Genomic DNA, 21,817 nt, shown 5'->3' on the forward strand with positions numbered 1-21,817 from the left:
CTACTTTTACAGTTTGTGAAAAAGTAGGTAGTGTTGTTTACTATTATTTTACATTTTTAACAGCAATCAAGACCTCCACTCCAATGTCTTATTTGTGTAAAGTTGATGACACAAAAAGGTCTGAGTTCAACAACAGGAAACTTGTTTATGACCTAGTTTGAGGGCTGCGATGTGACTGCAGTGCACTTTTGGCAGCACGCGTTTAGCTTTTGGCAATCTTTAAATGGACGCTGCCCGCTCGTCGCTTGAGCTATAGTGTTCCTAGTATGTCAGACCTGATTAGTCATTTGAGAGAAGGCTCTGGAGTCATGTCACTAGATCATAATGTGACGAAAGGGCTTACACACCTGCACTGCGTACGATATGGCCAGGCCTGCGTAGGCAGGAGGTATCTGCTGGTGCATGAAGACAATGAGGAGAGCGACTGCGGTGATGAGAGAGATGCTGATGAGGTCGAGGCGCACGGCCAGCCAACGCATAGCGCAACTAAAGAGGTAGTTGGAGGCCTGGTTATTGTCCAGCAATTCCTGATATCTGCCAAACAAAAGCAACAACTCCTTTAATCCTTGCTCGCTACGGGCCAATCCCTTTTTATCAGGACATTTGGGGCGCTTCCTCCTTTCATTTGGCTCCTCTACTAACCTTAGAGAAATACTACCAGCTGAGATAAAAGGAAAAACTTTAATGATCTCCATTGGGGGAAGTGGAGGATAAAGGCAGTAAGCGAGAGCCTGCTTGGCAGACATTATTAAATAAGCTCACCTTTGGAGGAAGTCGCGCTTCCTTCCATAGGCGTGGATGGTGGAGAGGCCCTGAAGGCTGCTGGTGATGTGGGAGGTGAATGGCGACTGGCTGATGTTCTCAAGTCGTTTTAGCTCGCGAATCAAAACCCTGATGAATACATAGAATGAAAAATATAACGGTATATAATGCATACAATTTATATCATTTACTTTGAATCAGTTGACTCAAGGCTCATTGTCTCTCAGTTCTGTGCATTCAAATGCTCTGATTCCCAACCCTTGTGCTGTGATGTGAGTGTGACGTGAGACCAAAGAACAAAATGTGCATTCCGCTTGCAACAGATGAAGTATTACCATATTTTTCAGATTATAAATTGAACCTGAATATAAATTAAACATGCCAAAAACCATGGTATACATTGAAACCGGTAATCGGAACATGTCTAAACAGAACATAACTTGTTTACCAAACTCTCAATCTCACTATAAATCAACACAAAATGTATTCGTCTTCAAGAGAACCTCGGACTTAAAGACTTAAAGGCTCTAATAAGCCACAATTGTTCTCTTTTACTAAAATATGTTTGTAGAAACACATAAAATATTGCCATTGATTTAAAGACCTTTAAAATTTAGTACATGTTATGACCTACAGAGGGCACCATGTTTTATGCTTGCAATGGAGGCTTGGGGTGATGACGTAGATTGCCACTGTCACTTGACGAACACTACTCGGTTACTCCAATTCTTTCTACGCGGCAAGATGTCCAACACACGCGCACATCAGTTAAAAGCGGCGAGTACTTACTATTCATGTTTTTATTATGTCTTTTATTACCTTTTCCATGTGTTTCCCTCTCATACTTTTAAGCATTGTGTTTTCTTGTGGTAGCTTTAAAGCAGATTGTTGATCTGTTGACCACATTAGTCACGTGGCATGTTTAAACCACCCTTGTTTGATATTACTATGTTAGTATTTTTTTAAGGCATCTTCAGTAAGTTCTGTCTGTATGCATCTAAACAAAACAAGCTGAATGCGCACAGTGGTACTTTGGGTGCCAAATTCACCTCTTGTATCATGTTTCGCCGGTGTAGCACATTTTGGCAGAACTTTTTTTTTTCCCTACTCTCGTCTCGTCTCATCCCGTCTTTGCTGTTCATTTTGCTTTTGCTGCTCGTTGAATGAACTATCTACAGTGCTGTCATGCTCATTTACGTTCCTCTCGGGTTCAAATTGAAAGGGTTGAACAGATGACATGTTTATGTCGCTAGACTCATACTCTAGAAGCCCGGCAGCATAACCATGTGACGTCACCGGCCTGCGACGTCAACAACAATGGCGACCTACTAGTTAAACTAATTTTACAAATTATATAAAAACGAAAACATCAAGAGGGGTTTCTATATCAAATTATTTTAACTCATAATAACGGTTATCTTTTAAGAACTACAAACCTTTCTATCCGTGGATCCCTTTGACCCATTCAGCCTAAAGTTCCTTTCTTGTGGCTGTCAGTGTGAAAAAAAAAAACAACAACCATAGACTTCATAACGATTGACAGGTCAGATTCCACCTTCCCGGCAGTCCGCTTCAGTTATTCGCAGCCAGTCGCTGAGTCTACACATGCAGTGATCCAATGCCTGATTTAGGATTGAAAAATTACGAAAGCTGTACCACATACAAACAGGAAGGATTGTCTCAGGGGTGCTTTGTTCGAGGATTCAAGGTAATTATTACATTTTTCGTACCATGGATGCATTTTGAAATGTGAATAAAATTGAAAAAACTAGCTGCTACGGCCGCCATATTGGATTTCTCACTAGCGTTATGCTTCTAAATATTTACGTAACATGAATGATAGCTGTCCGTTCTTTGTTTTGTTTTTTACCTCTAACCAAGAATCTTGTAGAAAAGCCCATTGTGTGTTCGTGTGTTTTAGTTTAATTGTTGCGATGCTGGCCCTTTAAGAAGAGTGAAGCTCGCTAGCTCTACTCCCTTCACAGCAGTGTAGTTCGTTCCCCAAGCTACCGTCATGTTTACTTACCATCCGAAAGTTGTGTGTAAATGAGAGAAGTAATTATAGTGTTGAAGTATGCCTTAACAATGTATAAACACGTTTGGTTGATGACAGTTCCTCAGCTAATAATCCGTTGCATTCTCTAGCTGCCGCGAGCTAACCGCTAGCTGCCCTGTGCTCAATGCTAAATCTAATCGTGGGCCCCTTTGACTACATTGTTGAGGCTAAAAGTTTGTTATGTTTCCAATTCACTTGTCAATCTAGGTAGTTATTCTAATACATTATGAATCTATGCAACAACATACAAGTTGAAGTCGCACCTGCGTATAAGACTACATTCACAACGCAGGGTGTGATGAATCCGACTTTTTTGTGTAGTTGTTCATATTGCAATTTATGTGATTTGCAGTTTGAACGGAATGTGGTAAAGACATTGCTAGTGATGCACGATAATGCATTTTTCAACCGATACCGATAACCGATAATTTCCTCCTCATTCCAACCGATAACCGATAATGTCAAGCCGATAATTCTATCAAAAGATTTATGTAAAATTTTAAAAGTATACACAAAAGAAAATATTACTGTGCAAAATTATAATTTATTGCTCTTTTTTTTTCAACACAATGTATGAACAAGTCGTCAATTCAAACATCTAAATAATGACAGATTGTCTGACATTTTGTAATGGTAAACCTTTGGCAACAATTACTTACACTTGCGTTTAAAAGTAAGCCATTCCTAACATATATAACATTAATCCGCTGCAAAACACACCTCCTTAAAACTAGTCAGTTTTAAGTGTAAATCTATTGGCAATAAGTGAAATTATCTGCCATCGCTTCAAGTGTATTTCTCTCAGATTTCTTGGAAGAAAAATAGCTAGCTGAAAATAATCTTAACAGCCTTGTTTTAAGCAATACATTATTATACTTAATCCTAAAAAAAAAAAAAAAAAAAAAAACTTGAAGGAAAGATTTTGAATAATATTTGTGGCTACAGAATATTGATTTAAGAATTTGATTATCTACTGTGACTGTAATTGAGCAAAGAAATAAGTTAAATAATTTGAAAAGTGATTGCTAATGTTATATGCTGTGTTGCACACTGTGAAAATGATTACCTCAAAAGAGCGAGATGCCATGTACCCATTCTGCAGCGCTTTGTTTACATTTGCGTCTTTCACGACATTTGCGTTACAGCAGCTAAACTGCTACACGGCAGTACTATTTGGACGGAGTTGGCGCTCGCATCCGTGTGCGTGTGGTTTTGTGCCTGAGTTTTATTAAGCCGAAAATAAAGGCAGCGTTACAAAGTCATCTGACCGCTCGTAATTTCACATTCTGAATGCATTATTGACTGGCTGACTTCGTTTTCTCCATGTTTAAATTATCTTATAACCACTGTGCCGTCATGATAAGATTGCTTACCGGACATCACTTTTTTCATGAAGAATGGTGGTCGTATAAACTGCATTATTTCTTTTATCCAGGGCTTTGGTTCTCGTGTCATTAAGGTAAAAAAAAAAACTGTCTCGTCTCGGCGGCAGCTACATTCGTACCGGATAATCCGCCCGCCCCGGCCGGTTCGCCGCAGCGTATTCGGGTCCTGGCTCTGCTCGCACGCCGTGGGGGAACGCTAGAGAAACCGGGGTGTTCGCAGGAGGTCCAGAGGCCGGGGAACCGGGCTCGGTCCGCCCCGCCCCGCCTATGGCGAGGCGGCGGCGGCCTGCCGGACTGGCCAAAGCGGCGGGCTCCGTCGGAATTTACCACCCGCCTTGGGCTGCATTCCCAAACAGCCCGACTCTGTATCGTCACAAGCCCTGTAGTTTAGCTTAGTGTTTACAATAGCTTTAGCATTCCTGCTAGCAGCAGCTTCGCATATGTTCCAAAATTCTTTGTGATGCAGTTTTAAATGGCTGCTGGGTTAGTGGTTTTAAATGAGGACGCGTTCTTTCTGCCTCGTGGAACTTGTACGGTACATGTTTCGCAGATGGCGAGAGCGTCGTTTTTTTAGTAACAGCCGCCATAATATTCAACTACTTCTTGTCTTGTAACTCCGCCTCCTCAACCCCTCCTCCCTCAGGGGCTTCAGAGAGGGGAGGGGTTGAGGAGGCGGCGTGCTGAATTCTTCGGTTGAGCACATTTGGAGGCAAAATCAAGTATATAATTATCGGATTGCATTATCGGTTGAATTTTTTTATTATCTGGATTATCTGTGTGACGTCATAATTGCCATTATCGGCCGATAATTATCGGTGACCGATATTATCGTGTATCTTTAGACATTGCAGTGTTTACGAAAGTGAACAAGGTACCTTCTGGCGTTCTCCACAGTCACGGTTGTGTGGAATTTTGAGGATTTCATGCTACCGGAGCAAACATTTTTTTAACCTGATAGCTTCAAGTGTGGTCTCAAGAGGGAAAGGGTATTTTCTGCGCCTTTGTCCACATGTTTTTTGTTTAGTCGAACAGGATTTCACGTGTTAATGACATATAGGTCTTCATTCATATGTATCTATGTTTTGTTCATACTACAGAGGTGCTGGATAGATATCCACTTTTTATCCACGTATGAATTAGCCTACCATTTGGGCAAATATAAAGAAAAATGTGTTAAAGTAGTTGCAGGCCCAGCTAAACTATGGGGTGAAAAAGGTGATTTCTAAATAAAAATACAGCATATTGAAGAACACCTGCATTTTCATATTATTTTTGTTTGAAAAAGAATGCTTGCTCTACTTTTTCCCCTCCACATCAAATCAACCAAGCGACTGTTCACAACTCAAAACAAACTCAAAAGTTAGGGCATTTGCAAGATGAAGTGGACCCAAAACGTAACATTTGTCACGCATTTCTGGCAGAAAAATAACTGATTTTCCTTGCCAGGTCTTAGAAGTAGTACAGACATCTTGTTTAATCAATGCTAAACAACCTTGAAAAATGAAGGAATGGAATTAGCAAGGATGACAGTGGAGCTTTGTATGCTTAGATGTTTGCCATGGCTGAGAGCTGGTTCTTTTCCACTATAAATTGTTATATTTTGAGCATCATCACATTCAGACAGCTGAGTACTTGACGTCCAGAGGGAACCGGAGACCACAACGTGTACAAAGTTTATTGACTAAAATGGGAGGTGTCTGTCTACTATTTGAGGCCCGGCTAGAAGGGACGGTGTGCATGCGAATTGCAATTCTCATATGAATTATTTGCTTTTCTCATAAAAGCCGTGAAAAGAGAAGCAACGAACATGACACTTTGCCTCTCGTAAGCGTTGATCCTGACAAACATGTTTACGCTCTGGGCAGTTTCATTTCAAAATTTCATAAAAACGCTGCTTTAGAAGTGGGTAATTTCAACAGGAGTTTGATGTAACATGGCCGCTCATCCCGGGAACATCACTTTAAAAATCGCCAAGGGTGATCATTACTTATTTGCAAGTTGGGATCCCTCTTGAGTGCACCACACTTGAAATAGAAGTCAGTCTATCATGTCTATTTTTAATTGAAGTAAGGATAACTCTATCAGACCTACATGGGGGGAAAATGTAGTTTATGACAAGTTATTCAAAGGCCTGCACAGTGATTTGGAGCTCAGCTGTAAATTTACATCGATTCGAACTCGCTATGTTGACAGCCGTCGGCAAATACACACAAGATGGCATTTATAGTTGACGGCGTTTGATGCTTATCTGCTGATGCATAACAAGGTGCCATAAAAGGTCGCTTCATAAATTTGCAGGAATGAATGGATGCATACACATTTGAGTACTCAGACACGACTGGCCTTTCTACAATCACTGTGTGTGCCAGGCACAATCAATGAAGACAGAGGAAACTTGTTCCTCAGTGCCCTTCTTCTCTGAATTGGTCATTTCAGGCAATACACATCCACAGTATCATGTTCAGTGGAAATCAGCCTAGATTGCCTGAAGAAACAAAGTAAATCGATCATAAGTAGATTGGTCCAAATAGCAAGCGTTCCAGTTTTACAAAGACATAAAAAGCTTATGAATCATTATGCTTTATTCCAAAAGGGCAATGGATTGTATGGTAAATATCAATAATGTTTCATATTTTTGACCCTTTTTAAGTCAGTGAGTCAAGTTTATAAAGAACGTTTCGCAAAAGTCACCGGTGCGGTGTAGTAGTTTGATTTCTAACACATTCTCACAAGTACTTGCAACTCGAATTGTGTTGGGGAAAAAAACATACTCTCAACAGTGTGCAATTAATACTTGTATCTTATATTCATGGGCATTTAGGAGCTTTCAAAACCCTTTCGTAATTAGTGCCTGGCTGAAAAATGTGTAACAGCTGCAAGTTGAGCGATTGGTTTTCTTTACATTTTGTGATTTCAGTGCAAATCGCCATAAATTGGTTGTTAGGTACGTCTGCTTTAGAATCCCAGCCTTCATCGTATCGCAGTTTAATAGTTCCGTGATCGCACATGACAGTTCAAAAGTATCTTAATGTAGGAAAATAACGTAATTGTTCTTAATTAATTTTAATTATAAAATCCCATTAATTGTGTGTTATTTAAGACCTGCAGAAGTTAATTTTAAGACTTTTTAATGACAACTAAGGCCTTATTTTCAGACTTGCGAATTTAATGCTTTTAAAGACTTTTTACGGATCAGTGGAAACCCTGTAAATAAGTTTGCGATTCAAGATTTAACCATGCAGTTACATAAATACCGTAATTTTCTCACTATTAGGCGCACCTGACTATAAGCCGCCACTCACCAAATGTGACACAAAAACAGCATTTGTTCATAGATAAGGCGCAATGGACAATAAGCCTCAGCTGTCCTCACTGTATTATGGGATATTCACAGCAAAAGAAATTAACCGGTAACACTTTATTGGACAGCAGCATCATACGACTGTCAAAAGACCAAATTAGCCACCAGCAAACCTTGAACCAATTGGTTGTAAAGCTTCATTGCTTTAAAAAGCTTCGTTTGGCGATCACTGCTCCCATAGGGGAGACAGTCAACCTCTGCTGCCACCTGTTGTCCAACATGCCTCCCAGCATGCGTTGCGGTGCTCCAGTTACTGTTCCAGTTGTTTCATTAATTGCTAGTTATGGTATTTGGTAGCACTTATTTGACAGTGCCACCATAAGACTGTTATTAAACAATCATAATTATAACATGACACTGTCATGAGCATTAATGAATGCTTATAACAGATGTCATTAAGGGTTATCCGGCAAATGATCTCACTTTTGAATGGTGTAAAAGATGCAAGCTGAGTTAGTGACATAATTTGCCAGATGACACTTAATGACATCTGTTATAAGCATTTAATAATGCCCATGACTGTGTCATGTCATAATTATGACTGTCTTATGACGCTACTGTCAAATAAAGGGTTACCTATTAACCCAAATAAATCAACAAATAAGCCACACTGGGCTATAAACCGCAGGATTAAAAATGAAGGGAAAAAAGTAGCGGCTTATAGTCCGAAAATTATGGTAAGTTGTATAATTAACACGTTTTCTTTATTTGTGTACTAGGCTGACTTGGCTCATTTAATGACGGTCTATTTTTGAGAAGCTTTCAACACAAATTGTTTAAGTCACATTGTTTAAATGAGCTAGTTTTATCATAAGCACCAGGACAGCAATTGGTAATGCCACTACACACGACTTGTGGCCTTGTTTTTTAAAACCTTCATCATCTCAATGGGGAAAATTATGACGATGCCAAGCTGTATGATAACTAGTATACATTTAGGCAGAGTAGAATGCAAGCAGTGTGGGTTTTGATTTTGACGTATTGCCCGGCATAAACACAAATCCCACCAAAATAGATTTTAAAAAAATACAGATTTTGGTTTCTAAAACAGGTTTTCTATAGGGTGACAATTTTCAGCATTTAGCCTAAAACAGCCTAAAGATATTCATTAGCATTATATCCACAAATACTGCTATTGGCTAGTAATGAGTTCAGGGTGTACCTTGCCACCCGCTCAGATACTTTAAAACACCCCTGACCCTTTTAAGGAGAAGCAGTAAAAATAATGGATGGATTAAAATCCCTAAACAGCACCAAAATGCCAAATCAAACAACGATGTTTTTTTTTTAGTTTAATCTGGGCCATTTTACATGAATAAAATAATTACCATAGCTGTTTAGAATTTTTCCGTATGCTCTTTAAATGACATTCCAAACAGCTCAAAACAGGCAAAACCATTCATCTTAACATCATATACAGACACCATATAGTTCAAAGAGAAGTTGACCTTTCTCTACATAATTGATAAGGGTGCTATTTTGGACTGTGGTCAATTTATTGCTGCATGCCAGAAATAATACCAAGGACAGAAAAGAAAAATAAATCAGCAATTAGTATTTACCACAGATGCATTTTGTTTCAGAATTTTCTTTGATTTCAACCCACATAACAGCGATATCAGTTTTACAAAGCCTTGCATCTTTCCCAAGATACCAGTGAGCTGTTGATCAACCTGAACTGCACAATTGTGTAGGGGTGCAGAAAAAGAGAAGTGCCAGCCTGCTTTAAATCATTTACAACAGAGGGGAAGCTTTGAAAAGGGAAACCAGTTACTGAGAGGAGTTGGCACGCTCACAAATAAAGATAACAACGCACTTACTGCGCTTTTACTTCCTCCGAGAGAAGTCGCTCGAACAAGCTATGCGCATTATCTAATCCATAATCATGAGATAATACTCTCGGCAGGCCAATTTTACAAGGCTTTAACGTTGTCAAACTGAAACACTGGAGCAAGAGAGATGAGAAGGAGAGCCTGACTGACCTGGAGACACGGTTGACAAGGCAAAGGAAGGCTCCCAGGGGCAGGATGGAAATGAGAAACCAGGGAAAGACGATACCGACCATTGCCAGACAAAACAGCACCAGGGTGAGATTCTGTAGCAGCATTTCAGCTTGCATGGTCAAGCGAACATCCACTATAAAGAGAATACATGAGCGTTGTAAGGCAAACAGCAAAAGCGAAAAAGTCCAACATATTCCAGCTCGTAAAATTTGTGGGTGGATGGATGGACAGAAGAATGGATGGACGGGACGGATGAGATTCAAAAGGGAATCAACCCCCGCAGTTTTTCCAGTAATATATCGTAATTGGCTGCGGCAATCAAAATGTGGTGTTCTAGTTACCCTCTAAATAGGGCAAGTGATTATTTCTGGTAACTCAAAAAACTACTTCATAAACTACTGGCGTCCACATATGCATAGACATCACATTTTAGGTTATGTAGGCCACACTTTTGTATGTATATTTTTCTACTACAGTATTAACCTTTTCTTGTATATACTGTATATTCTTTTAAAAAATACATTCATAAATTCATAAAATGTTAATAAAAACAAAATCAATATAATTAAAATGGATAATTACAGAAATACAGTCTTTAGAGTTGCCACCCAATAAGCCTCCAAAGTTAAATTGTTGATTTTTTAATTGTCGTTTTCGTCAACGAAGCCTAGAATGAAAATATTTTGTCAAAGAACAATTTTTTCATTGCGATGAAGTCACGATGACATACTGAAAAGTGTCTTGGGAGACCAAAACATAACGAGATGGATGCCAGTTGTCGTCTGACGACATGAGAACGAGATGAAAATTCGTCATAGTTTCTGTCATGAATTCACAATGTGTGATTTTTCTTATTGAATGTGTAGTTACAACGCATTTAGAAGTGTTTGGTCGTGTCACTCATGTGACGTGCTGCGCCTCACCCAAAACCCCCAGTCCCACACACACGCTTACTCACCGGCCAGTGAGTAAACCTGTGCCCATTCCAGGCTCATTTTGTGAAACGTGTCAGGTGCTGCTTGGTAAGTTTTGCTTTCTTATCTTGGCTAGATATGCCATGTTGCTTTAGCCTGTAAAGGTTTGTGCTGAGTGATCATCACACACTAAACTTACTTGTAGCGTGAGCATAGCCTTCGCGTTAGCATTAGCATTTAGCGTGTAGACTCAGTGTCTTCTTAAATTCTTGGAAAAAATTTTACATACAGTTTGTGGAGTCCAGGTGAGTTTTAACTGAAAACTGTTTAACTGTTGTAATTGAAAATAATGTGCTGTTTTCCTGCTGAGTGTGTATTATCATCATGAAAATGGTGATGTCCTTGTTGACTCTAAAGTTATGTGCTCTCCTGTGATGTTCATTCGAAATTGTTGGAAACATGTCATTTATTTATTTATTCATGGACTAAAACTTTTGAAGTTTATAGACGAAAACATTTTGAGTCGACTAAAACTAGACGAAGACGAACACATTTTGAAATGACTAAAATATGACTCAGACTGATATGTATTTTCGTACAAAAGACTAAGACGAAAATTAAAATGGCTGCCAAAAACAATACTGTGTCATAGAATTTAGTTCAAAGGGGATAGCCAATAAAACAATTCGAAGTGTCATCATCAGTCATGGTAGTGAATGATCACCATTCTCAAGTCAGCACGAAGTAGAAGCCCGGCAAACTAACACACCTGCATGGCAGCCATATTGGTTGGGTTGACAATCATTCCCATCGAAAGCAATGCACTGACATAGTCAATTTTTACGTTGATTTGAATGTGATCAACTCAGTCATTGCCATTGACAAAGACAGCTGTTTCAATAATTTAAACTTTGGGGACTGGCTATGAATGCTCATCTTTCAGAGCTATTGACAATGCTAGGTCAGAGGTCACGGAACCACGGACCTCGGTCCGGTTCCGGAAACCCAAGCCGTGTGGACCGGATCTCAAGCTGTCGCGACTAATACACATTGCAACAACAAAAATCATTTTTGTCTGCGGGTTTGCAGAGCGGAGGTGGGCAACAAACAAAAACCTTAGCGGTGACGCGCATGAGCCAGCCAATGGGAGTGAAGCATTTGAAAGTTATTTTTAGAAGAGCATGTCTCACACTCGCTTTCCAGACTCCGCGGAGTGACAGCCAAAAACTGAGCCGAATGAAGTTGGAGGAAGAGGCGAAAAAGGTACGGCAAATGGCGTTCTCAAAACTACCCAAGATTGATGCAGAAAACAGTGTTTAAGGAGGAGTGGACCAACACATTTTACTTCATTTTACCTGGCGGCAGCACAAGACCGCTATGGCTCATCTGTTCAGTGACGGTAGCGCTTATAAAGAGCAGCAATTTGAAAAAGCACTATAAGACGAAGCACGCAGCTTTTTTGCAAAGTTTCCCTATGAATTCTGCCATCCGTTCTAAAAAAATAGCGGAACTAAGGGCTCAATATTATCGCACCTCAAGGCTCATGGTTCATTCATTCACTGCACAGCAACGCGCAAATGAATGCTCCCTCAGAATAGCGTGGATATTGGGTCAAAACAAAAAGTCTTTCAGTGACGCACCAATTGTCAAAGATTGTATGAGTGCAGTTGCTGACACTTTGCTTCATGGAAAGCAAAAAGAACAGGTCTGTCAAAAAATAAAGCAAGTCCCCCTGTCAGCATCAACCATTAAAAAAAAAAGTCTTGAACATGCTCTTATGTTGGTATTTAATGATTCAATTAAAGCACTTTTTTAGTTTTATGCACCTTTTATATTTTATTTACATTTTTGAATGTTGTAATTATCAGCATGGCCACGTAAAGATACGTTTGTATTTTTGGGAAAAAAAGAAGCATTAAAAATATTTCCGGACCCAAGATTGTTGTAATTTTTTTAATTTCGGACCCAGAGGATTTTTAATTCATGACCCCTGTGCTAGGTGTTCAAAATTTTTGACTGGGAGGGCAGATGACGATCAGCCCTGGCAGCTGACAGCAAATGAGTTAAATGAGTGTCCTATAAAGGGTTAACTGTGCGTCGTCAATCTTCACCAATTTAATCGGAATGCCACATTGACCAGTGTAACCCTCTGCTGTTGACCTAACTATCATAACTACTCTTACCTGTTTCTTCCACTATAGTTTTGGCCGAAGAGCATTTTCCCTACATTTTTTCCAAAAATGTTAAATTATGAGTTAAGCAATTATGCTATTAGGCTAATAATATGCAGAACATGTCATGACCATACCTTGAAAACAGATTCGCAGACTCCTTGTGTGTCCTGTGATAACTAGCCTAACTACAGGCTAACGGCATGATGGTTTCTTCTAAAATTTGAAAGTTCATATGGGAATTACAAATTGGCGAAACACAGTAATAATAGTTACTGATGTCCTTTTTCTCTTCCCAATTAGAGGAGGGCAAGTTGAATGATTCAACAAAATGAGAAATCATAGCAAGTCTCACCCTCATCCATGTCCCTGGAGAAACGGGTCAGGATGCGGCCGAGCGGCGTGGTGTCAAAAAAGCGCATGGGGCTGCGGAGGAGTCGGAGGAACAGCTTGTCGTGGAGCACAGAGGCTGCCTTTACAGTACACTGTCAACACAAACAACACGGCTGTTAGAACGCCATCAGAGGTGATACTTGGAAGCGTGCAGCTTAAAGAAACATATGGACTCAGTCGGGGCTTGGGTTAACAGGGTTTATCACATTTATCACACACAGTAGGAGTGTATAAAGACTTACTGTATGCCTCAAATATTCATTTGAGTGTGTTTATGAATATGTCTGTTCTTTTTGTTGTCCAGTCCTTATCCATAATAACTAAATCTAATGCTGACATAAAGGTGGTGACCTTTGAATCAGAAGACATTACACCATTTGAGCATACTATGAATGTGGCAATGCAGAAAGGATTCATTCTATTAATAGACTATGCAACACTCCTAAAGATGCCATCGTAGCTCCGGGTAGGAGGGAAAAAACACATGAAGCCTCTTTTAAAAATGAGCAATTTCAAGTGGCATACATTAACACTGCAACTTAACCTCTTGCAACAGTGTCAGGATAGGTTAGCTGGCAATAGACGACAGAAGCACAAAGGTGCAAACACTGACACATCAATGGCAGCTATTAAAAAGCTGCGAAACATGGCTGTGCAGATGAATGGCTTTAGCCCACAGCCAATGTTATTGGGTCGGCAGGACATGGGCAATTTCACAGGAACACAATTATAACTTTTTGAGAAAAGGGCACATGATGGGCACACATTGATATTTTTAAGAACGTAACATTTCAAGACAATTTGTGGTAAAGTACCAAAGTGGTACTAACCCAGACTTCCCTCTCCCCAGCCACTTCAACCAGCAAATCCGGCGGGATTCCATGGCGTTCCTAGGCCGGCCGAGAGACATAGTCTCTCCAGCGTGTCCTGGGTCGTCCCGCCGCAAAAGAACTGTTGTGTTTGATAGAACAATATATGCTGCAATAGCAGATTCAAGTCGCATTAAGCCCCTGAACTATTTTTAATTTGTCCGTTTTACCCTGGAGACCCCCCGTTTACAGACACCGCGCAACTGCTTTTGTTTCAACTCAGCCATAAAAAAAAAGGTTAAGTAATTATATTCATCATTCAAAATGTCTATCATTTTTAGCTTATAATCATTGATTGATGTCTAATATTTAGTTTTTAAAAAATGACTTTATAAAATTATTCACTCGCATATTTTAAAATTTTTAACAAATTACTTCACAATGAAAAAAAATAAGTGTCTGTAGATAGCTCATGGACATCTACCTCATAACTATTGCTTAATTGTTTTTTTTTTTTTTGTTACTCTCTCATTTTCCCCGATATTATAAACAATAAATAATCAATCCAAACAAAGAAAAATTGAAAAAATAAAATAAAATAAAACGTTTAAAAGGGTAAATATATGAAAAAGAACATCTCGACCACTTCTTGATGTCTGCGATTTCTGCATCGCGACCCTTGTTATATTACCATGTTTCACCCATAAAATCCCCCAAAAATCCGGCTGTGGCAATTCACATCTGTGTCTTGACACTCAATGATACATGCTACATAGAGTTTTTGGATCGAAACAAGGAAATACGTGATTATATCTCGTTAAAATAATGGCGTCTTTAATTATGCTCCAGTTAGGGTTTAGCTGTCTAAAAAAATTGTTTTTTAAATGCCCTCCCGTTCCAAAATTTTCTTCCCCCAGAAAATTGAGATTTTAAGTTTTTCAATGATGTATCACACATATATCATATAGCATATAGGACAATTTTGAAATTTGGCCAAATTGGGGGTCTCAGAGCAGAACTTCAAGTCACCTAAGTGTTTTCGGTCATAACTGTTACAAATTGTAATCGTAGTAATATCTAGTGTAGAGATGTCCCGATCCAATATTTGGATCAGATCAGACGCCGATATGGGCAAAAAAATGCGCATCAGTATCGGATCGACCGACACTGAAAAATTCCAATCCAGACTTCCGATCCATTTTTTTAAAAAATCCCGTCTGGGTTTTCCAGTGCACCGATATACATAATCCATTCCAGTTTTTGCTTCGGTTTCCCTAAAATCCGGTCCCCATTTTACGGCACTCCTTCAACACACTACATTACCATCTCCCAATTTACCGAGAGACTTTATCAGTAAAAATGTCAGCTGTGTGGGATCATTTCACCTTAAAGGACGACAAAGACGAAGAGGCAGAGTGCAACGTATGCCACAAAGTCAAGCGTGGTGGTAAAGCTGTAAGAAGTTTTAATACGACCAACCTAATCAAGCATTTAGCGACATACCACCACAAACAATATAAGGAGTATGTTAAGAAAACCGAAGACAGAAAGGTCCTACGCAACTAACACTGGCAGAAACTTTTGCTATGCGTGACAAACTGGCACTCGACAGTCCCAAAGCCCAGGGAATAACAAGACTCATTGCAAGAATTCATTGCAAGAAGAAGAATCAAGAATTCATTCTGGATGAAGAGCCATTATCTCTCGTGAGTAAAGACGCACCATCCAACACATTATGCTGCATTCCAGAGAGGTGGGAAGTCGGATTTATCCCACTCGGATGGTACCAGTTCCGACCTCAAAGCATTCCAAGCAAATGTAAACAACAAAGATGGCTGATCGCAATGAAGTGTTTTTTATTTTGGCCATCCAAAGACATTTTGACCTCCAGCGAACCTGCCTTCCTATAATTGATCAAATAGTAGAGGAAAAACGACGGCTGCGTTATAGCCCACACTGTAAACTGCCTTTTTTGTTACATCCTTTGCTGATCGTCAATATAAAAACATAGCACAACAAAGATAATTCACTGTATGAGGAAAAAAATACATGGCGTCTCAAAAATTTTTTTACTTCACTATTGTGTTATCATTCGTTTTCTTGAGCGCCATTTTGTCCAGTGACGTCAGATTGAAACAACTTGGAAGTCGGGGTAGTTATTTTTTCTCCGACTTCGCGACTTGGACCTCCCAGTTTGAGTGGTGTTCCAATGATATTTTCCTAGTCGGAGGTCGGAAAAGTCCGACATCCCACTTTTCTGGAACGCAGCATTAGAACCACGGTACAACATGCCCAGACGTCATTACATCCTTGAGCGATTCTGCCGTGGAAGACTCGAGAACGATTCACAAACATCCAAATTCCGATTATTGAAATATGTCAAGTAAAGCGGAACTAATTCACAGCGGGGTCTTCGGGACACAATGAGAAATGGACCGCATTGCGTCCCGAGAGTAAACATCATGCTTGTCTAATAGATATCATATGCATGTAGAACTAGATGCACAATAACAGACTAGACAGCGTTAGCAACACATGCATTGAAAACTAGGTGCGTTAGTAAACAGCCGCCATCTTAAAGCAGGAGACTTCCCTTGTAGGCTGTTGTAGTGAACCTAATTAACTTTTTATTTAAAATACTCCTAAATCGGCAAAATCTTGACTTGAATCTATCTTCGAAACAGTTTTAAAACTCTCACATGTCAAAAGTAGACAGAAGGGAAATTATGGAATAACGGGAGCAATTTTAACAACTTTAACAGTTGATTCGCAAAATTAAATGAAATGTAGTTGTAATGTGAAATGTAGTTTAAAGCTGCTGATACAGAATGGGGACTTTAGTAGTTTATTTACTGTTTTAAAATGTTAACTTGAAACTGAAATAGTCGTTTATTTAAACCTGAGAGGCTTTTTATACAATTTTTGTAACTAATGTATGAAATATTAAAAGCATCTAATAGCTTGGGGGATTTGTGGGATTTTCCACTGACAGTTTACAATATTCTTTGCACGTTTTACTGACTGACTATGCCATTTCTGTTTGTTATTTATAATCTTTTGTGTTTGCCACTGAATAAACAGGTCAGTTTCTTGTTACTAACCATAGTGTGTTATTCAAACTCACCTAATTCAGCTGGCTAGTTGTTATCAAGAGTACTAAAACCCTTTTCAACATGAGTCTGACAATTAAGTAAGGAGGCTAAATAACTTTAAACTTTAATACATGCTCAGATAGGCCGGTATCGGTACCGGCCAGTATCGGTATCGGATCGGAAGTGTAAAACAATATCGGTATCAGATAGGAAGTGCAAAAACCTGGATCGGGACATCCCTAATCTAGTGTGCTCGAAGTCCAGCTTGAACAACTGGCGACCAAATACAATATGCTCCTCGCCCTTTAACCCTTTCACTCCCATTGGGACAATGCGTCCTACGGCATTTCAAAAAATCACAGTGGGTGTAGGAATCGTAGCAATTTGATTTTATTTATATTATTTATCTCATTTATATATATAAAAAAAAGTAGTAAAAGGGTTAAAAGCTCTATTTAGAGTTTGTTGGTTGCAGTTGGAGGATATGAATTCTATGAGGAAAGCACCACAGGGTTCTCTTACCTTAACAAACACCAGGCCTCGTATGGTTTTGAGAAACAAAGCGGCGCCCATGGAGATGACGTAAACAGTTGAATAGAACTGAATGTGAGGGTTGAGCCTCATGCTGTCCTTCGCCATTGTCTCATTCACCGAGATTAATGAAGCATTCTGGGGGAGGGAAGCATATGGAGCAAGAAATTAATAAGGTTGAGTAAATTAAAAAGCAAAAATAATCCCTTTTTTGGTCCCATGTTGTTAAATTTTCCCCTAATTAATGAAGGAAAGCACACTTTCGTAAACAAAAAGCCCATTACAATCACTCATCGTTGCATTGCTTTCATTTGTGGGCGCATTTCTCAAAAGCCGCCATCTGCTTTGCAGCACATCTGCTTGCTCGCCACTTGTGCTTGTTTTTAATTACGCTTAGTGTTTTGCAGTTATTGTATTGCAATTTTTTTTTCTCGCCCACGTTCATATTAATGCTCATAGGGGCTCCTGCGGCTCACTGACCAACAACATTGTGTTAATTACCTTTCCAAATAAATGATTTTGTCCTTTTTCACCTGCAATACTGGACATTTTTATTACAAACATGTTTAAAACCCATTTGTGACTTCAAGGATGCCTTCAGGCTTTAGTATCAAGTCATTAAAGCATTTGTAACTAGTCCAGAAAATTGCTGCCTCAATGCTGGGCAGATGACTAGCATCGGAATGTTTGAGATGTAACAGGCAATTTAAAATGCCATGTTGTAAATGGGCAAGCAGTTACAGTGGGGCAAATAAGTAGTCAACCACCAATTGTGCAAGTTCTCCTACTTGAAAAGATTAGAGAGGCCTGTAATTTTCAACATGGGTAAATCTCAACTATGAGAGACAGAATGTGGAAAAAGAAAAACAGAAAATCACATTATTTGATTTTTAAAGAATTTATTTCCAAATTAGAGTGGAAAATAAGTTTTTGGTCACCTACAAACAAGCAATATTTCTAGCTGTCAAAGAGCTAATTTCTTCTAATGAGGTCTAACGAGGCTTCAATCGTTACCAGTATTAATGGCACCTGTTTTAACTCATTATCGGTATATAAGACACCTGTCCACAAACTCAGTCAGTCACACTCCAAACTCCACTATGGCCAAGACCAAAGAGCTGTCGAAGGACACCAGAGACAAAATTGTAGACCTGCACCAGGCTGGGAAGACTGAATCTGCAATAGGTAAAACGCTTGGTGTAAAGAAATCAACTGTGGGAGCAATTATTAGAAAATGGAAGCCATACAAGACCACTGATAATCTCCCTCGATCTGGGGCTCCATGCAAGATCTCACCCTGTGGTGTCAAAATGATAACAAGAACGGTGAGCAAAAATCCCCGAATCAAACAGGGGGAACTAGTGAATGACCTCCAGAGAGCTAGGACCACAGTAACAAAGGCTACTATCAGTAACACAATGCGCCACCAGGGACTCAAATCCTGCACTGCCAGACGTGTCCCCCTGCTGAAGAAAGTACACGTCCAGGCCCGTCTGTGGTTCGCTAGAGAGCATTTGGATGATCCATAAGAGGACTGGGAGAATGTGTTATGGTCAGATGAAACCAAAATAGAACTTTTTGGTAGAAACACAGCTTCTCGTGTTTGGAGGAGAAAGAATACTGAATTGCATCCGGAACACCATACCCACTGTGAAGCATGGGGGGTGGAACCATCATGCTTTGGGGCGGTTTTTCTGCAAAGGGACCAGGACGACTGATCTGTGTAAAGGAAAGAATTAATGGGGCCATGTATCAAGAGATTTTGAGTGGAAATCTCCTTCCATCAGCAAGGGCATTGAAGATGAGATGTGGCTGGGTCTTTCAGCATGACAATGATCTCAAACACACAGCCAGGGCAACAAAGGAGTGGCTTCGTAAGAAGCATTTCAAGGTCCTGGAGTGGAGTGAGATGAACTTTTGGTGTTGACCAAATACTTATTTTCCACCATGATTTGCAAATAAATTCTTTAAAAATCAAACAATGTGATTTTCTGTATTTTTTTTCACATTCTGTCTCTCATGGTTGAGGTTTACCCATGTTGACAATTACAGGCCTCTCTAATATTTTCAAGTGGGAGAAATTGCACATTTAGTTAATAACATTAATTAAAAACACTTATTTGCCCCACTGTATGTTTGTTTCCACCATTTTCAAATAAATGTTCATTTGGCTCCCGCAACTTACAGAGGCATAAGTCTTGTTTCTCCTTTGTCTGCCGAATGGTTGCTGAAAGCCTTTTTGTACATGTGCAACTGCAAACATTTCACATTCCCTCTCACTAATGCTGAAAAGAAGTTAATGCTTTAATAATCTCTCGGTTGGAATGTTGTAACACTCTAGGATCAGGCCGGCGCAACAAGTCCCTAAAGACTCTCGAGCGGGTCTCCAATGCTGCTACTGGAGTGCTGACATATGTGATCACTTTGGCTGAGCAAAATTTGGAATTCAACTAGTTGCCTTCAAACATTTATTGTAAATTGGTGCTATATCAGTAAAATTGAATTGAAATATGGCATTTGTAATTGCATTGGCTCTGTGTAATGTTTTTAATTAAATGCAAAATCTTCCTTTAAGCTAAGTAAATGGTCAGGTGCCAAACTGGTTACAGTGCCTTATAAATCCTCCGACGGCAGAGCAACTACTTAACCATACAGATTAATGTCCATTCTGCTGACATTGTTGTTTAATGCATCAGTTTTTTTTTTTTTTTTTTACATATTTCAAATACTATGCACAAATGTATTGTTTATGTTGTGAGGAGGGCAAAAATGAGACACTTTCAAAACCAAGCCTGTGACTTTAGATACAGTAGATGGTAACTGTATCGTCTGTTTGTCTGTATACTGTAGGTATGGGGCATCTTTTCATGTGACATGTTTTCCCCCAAGCGATTCATACTAAGTCAAATTTTTGCTTTATTTCTCGAAATGCAAGCTTTTCAACCGTCTTCAAATGCACCATTTATTTTTCTCCATGTAGCGAACTACACGTCCTGTTGCTGTAGTGTTACATTTCTATTTACTTTGTCGACCGAAACGCTAAATGAGGCAGTGAGTTTTTACAGTCGGGACAAAAACACATTTGGTACACTGAGGCTCACCTTGTTAATTTGATTTGAAGCCAAAATATCCTTAGACTGGGGCTGCTGAATTTGGGTTGACATTGGTTATTTCACTGTGCAAGCGAGCATATAGATGGTAGTGGCCCCACCAGCCCGCCCTCACAGACTTAAAGAGACTGAACTAAACCTGACAAGAAATCACCCAGTTCATTGAGCTTTAAACAAACGCGTCCAGATGCTGAAACCAATGCAACCATTCTTGCCCTCCAATATCTTTGGAGGGCAAAAGATGAAAAAAGTCAGAAGGCAGATGGAAAAGTTAGGAATTGGGACACACTTCAATGCTACATTTAGTATTAGGGATGTCCCGATCCGATCATGTGATCAGAAATCGGGCCGATCGCGCCATTTTTCAGAGGTTTGGAAAAAAGCATCGGGTTTTTAATTTGAAAAATATATTTATGTTTTTCTGCCTCATGCTCGTACAGCCTCTCACTCTCCCTCCTGCTGCTTTTTTGGTAGCAGTGCAGCTGGAGTTTGGTACCTAAAGTAAACAATGATTGACAGGTTTGTAGCTTTGATCTGGCAAGTGAAGGTTCTGTAGCTCTACGATTAAAGGCACGAATGTGTCAATCATCGTCAAATCAATCTTCATCCACCAGAGGCTGTTATCGGCAGAGTGAGCGTCAAAGCGTGAGTGAATTTGAGTCGACTCTCTCATATGAATTATATGAATTTTTTGGAAATTGATTAAATGTATGGCGTTAAAGGTGATGCAATGAAAAATGTGGGCGCGCCTCCATTTTGTGCTGGTGCACCTTAAGAAAAAAGTTAGGCTCACCAGTGCAACCAATGCAAAAAGAAAGTGTGGAGCCTTGGCAATATATTGCGATGTTACAACAAAATAATTCAGAAATGCATGGTATTGCCAAAACATACAAAAATATATGTTTTATACTCTGCAACACTGCTGGAAAAAGCAGAAGAGGAAGTACTGTAAAAAGTACAGTACTGTAACATGTTTGGAACATTTGTTCAAACCAAAAAAAAAAAAGACTAACTTTTTTTCGGTATCGGATCAGGACTTTGTATCGGCAGGTTCTCAAAATCAGGTGACTCGAACTCAGGTGCAAAAATATGTGAACGGGACATTGGTATTTTTATATGGCGGAAAACACAGACAAGACTGAAAACGCAGTTTCTGCTTTTGCACCCCTCTTTAAAATAAACTGCTGTATTTTAAGCCGAAAGAACTGTTGTGTTTGATAGACCAATATG

General features: G+C 39.5%; 1 protein-coding gene across 1 annotated transcript in view; it reads right to left on the minus strand.

Annotated features, from left to right (window-relative positions):
- Positions 1-21,817, minus strand: part of wu:fb13g09 (ATP-binding cassette sub-family C member 5) — a 62,304-nt gene that overhangs the window by 13,259 nt on the left and 27,228 nt on the right. Inside the window, exons 18-22 of the mRNA XM_057850724.1 lie at positions 17,469-17,615; positions 13,008-13,137; positions 9,547-9,700; positions 763-891; positions 348-534 (exon numbers count right to left, since the gene is read on the minus strand). Coding sequence (XP_057706707.1) covers positions 348-534; positions 763-891; positions 9,547-9,700; positions 13,008-13,137; positions 17,469-17,615 — 747 coding nt within the window. The remainder of the gene's footprint in view (positions 1-347; positions 535-762; positions 892-9,546; positions 9,701-13,007; positions 13,138-17,468; positions 17,616-21,817) is intronic.

Source organism: Corythoichthys intestinalis, chromosome 11 (genome assembly GCF_030265065.1).
Source record: "Corythoichthys intestinalis isolate RoL2023-P3 chromosome 11, ASM3026506v1, whole genome shotgun sequence".
NCBI lineage: Eukaryota > Metazoa > Chordata > Actinopteri > Syngnathiformes > Syngnathidae > Corythoichthys > Corythoichthys intestinalis.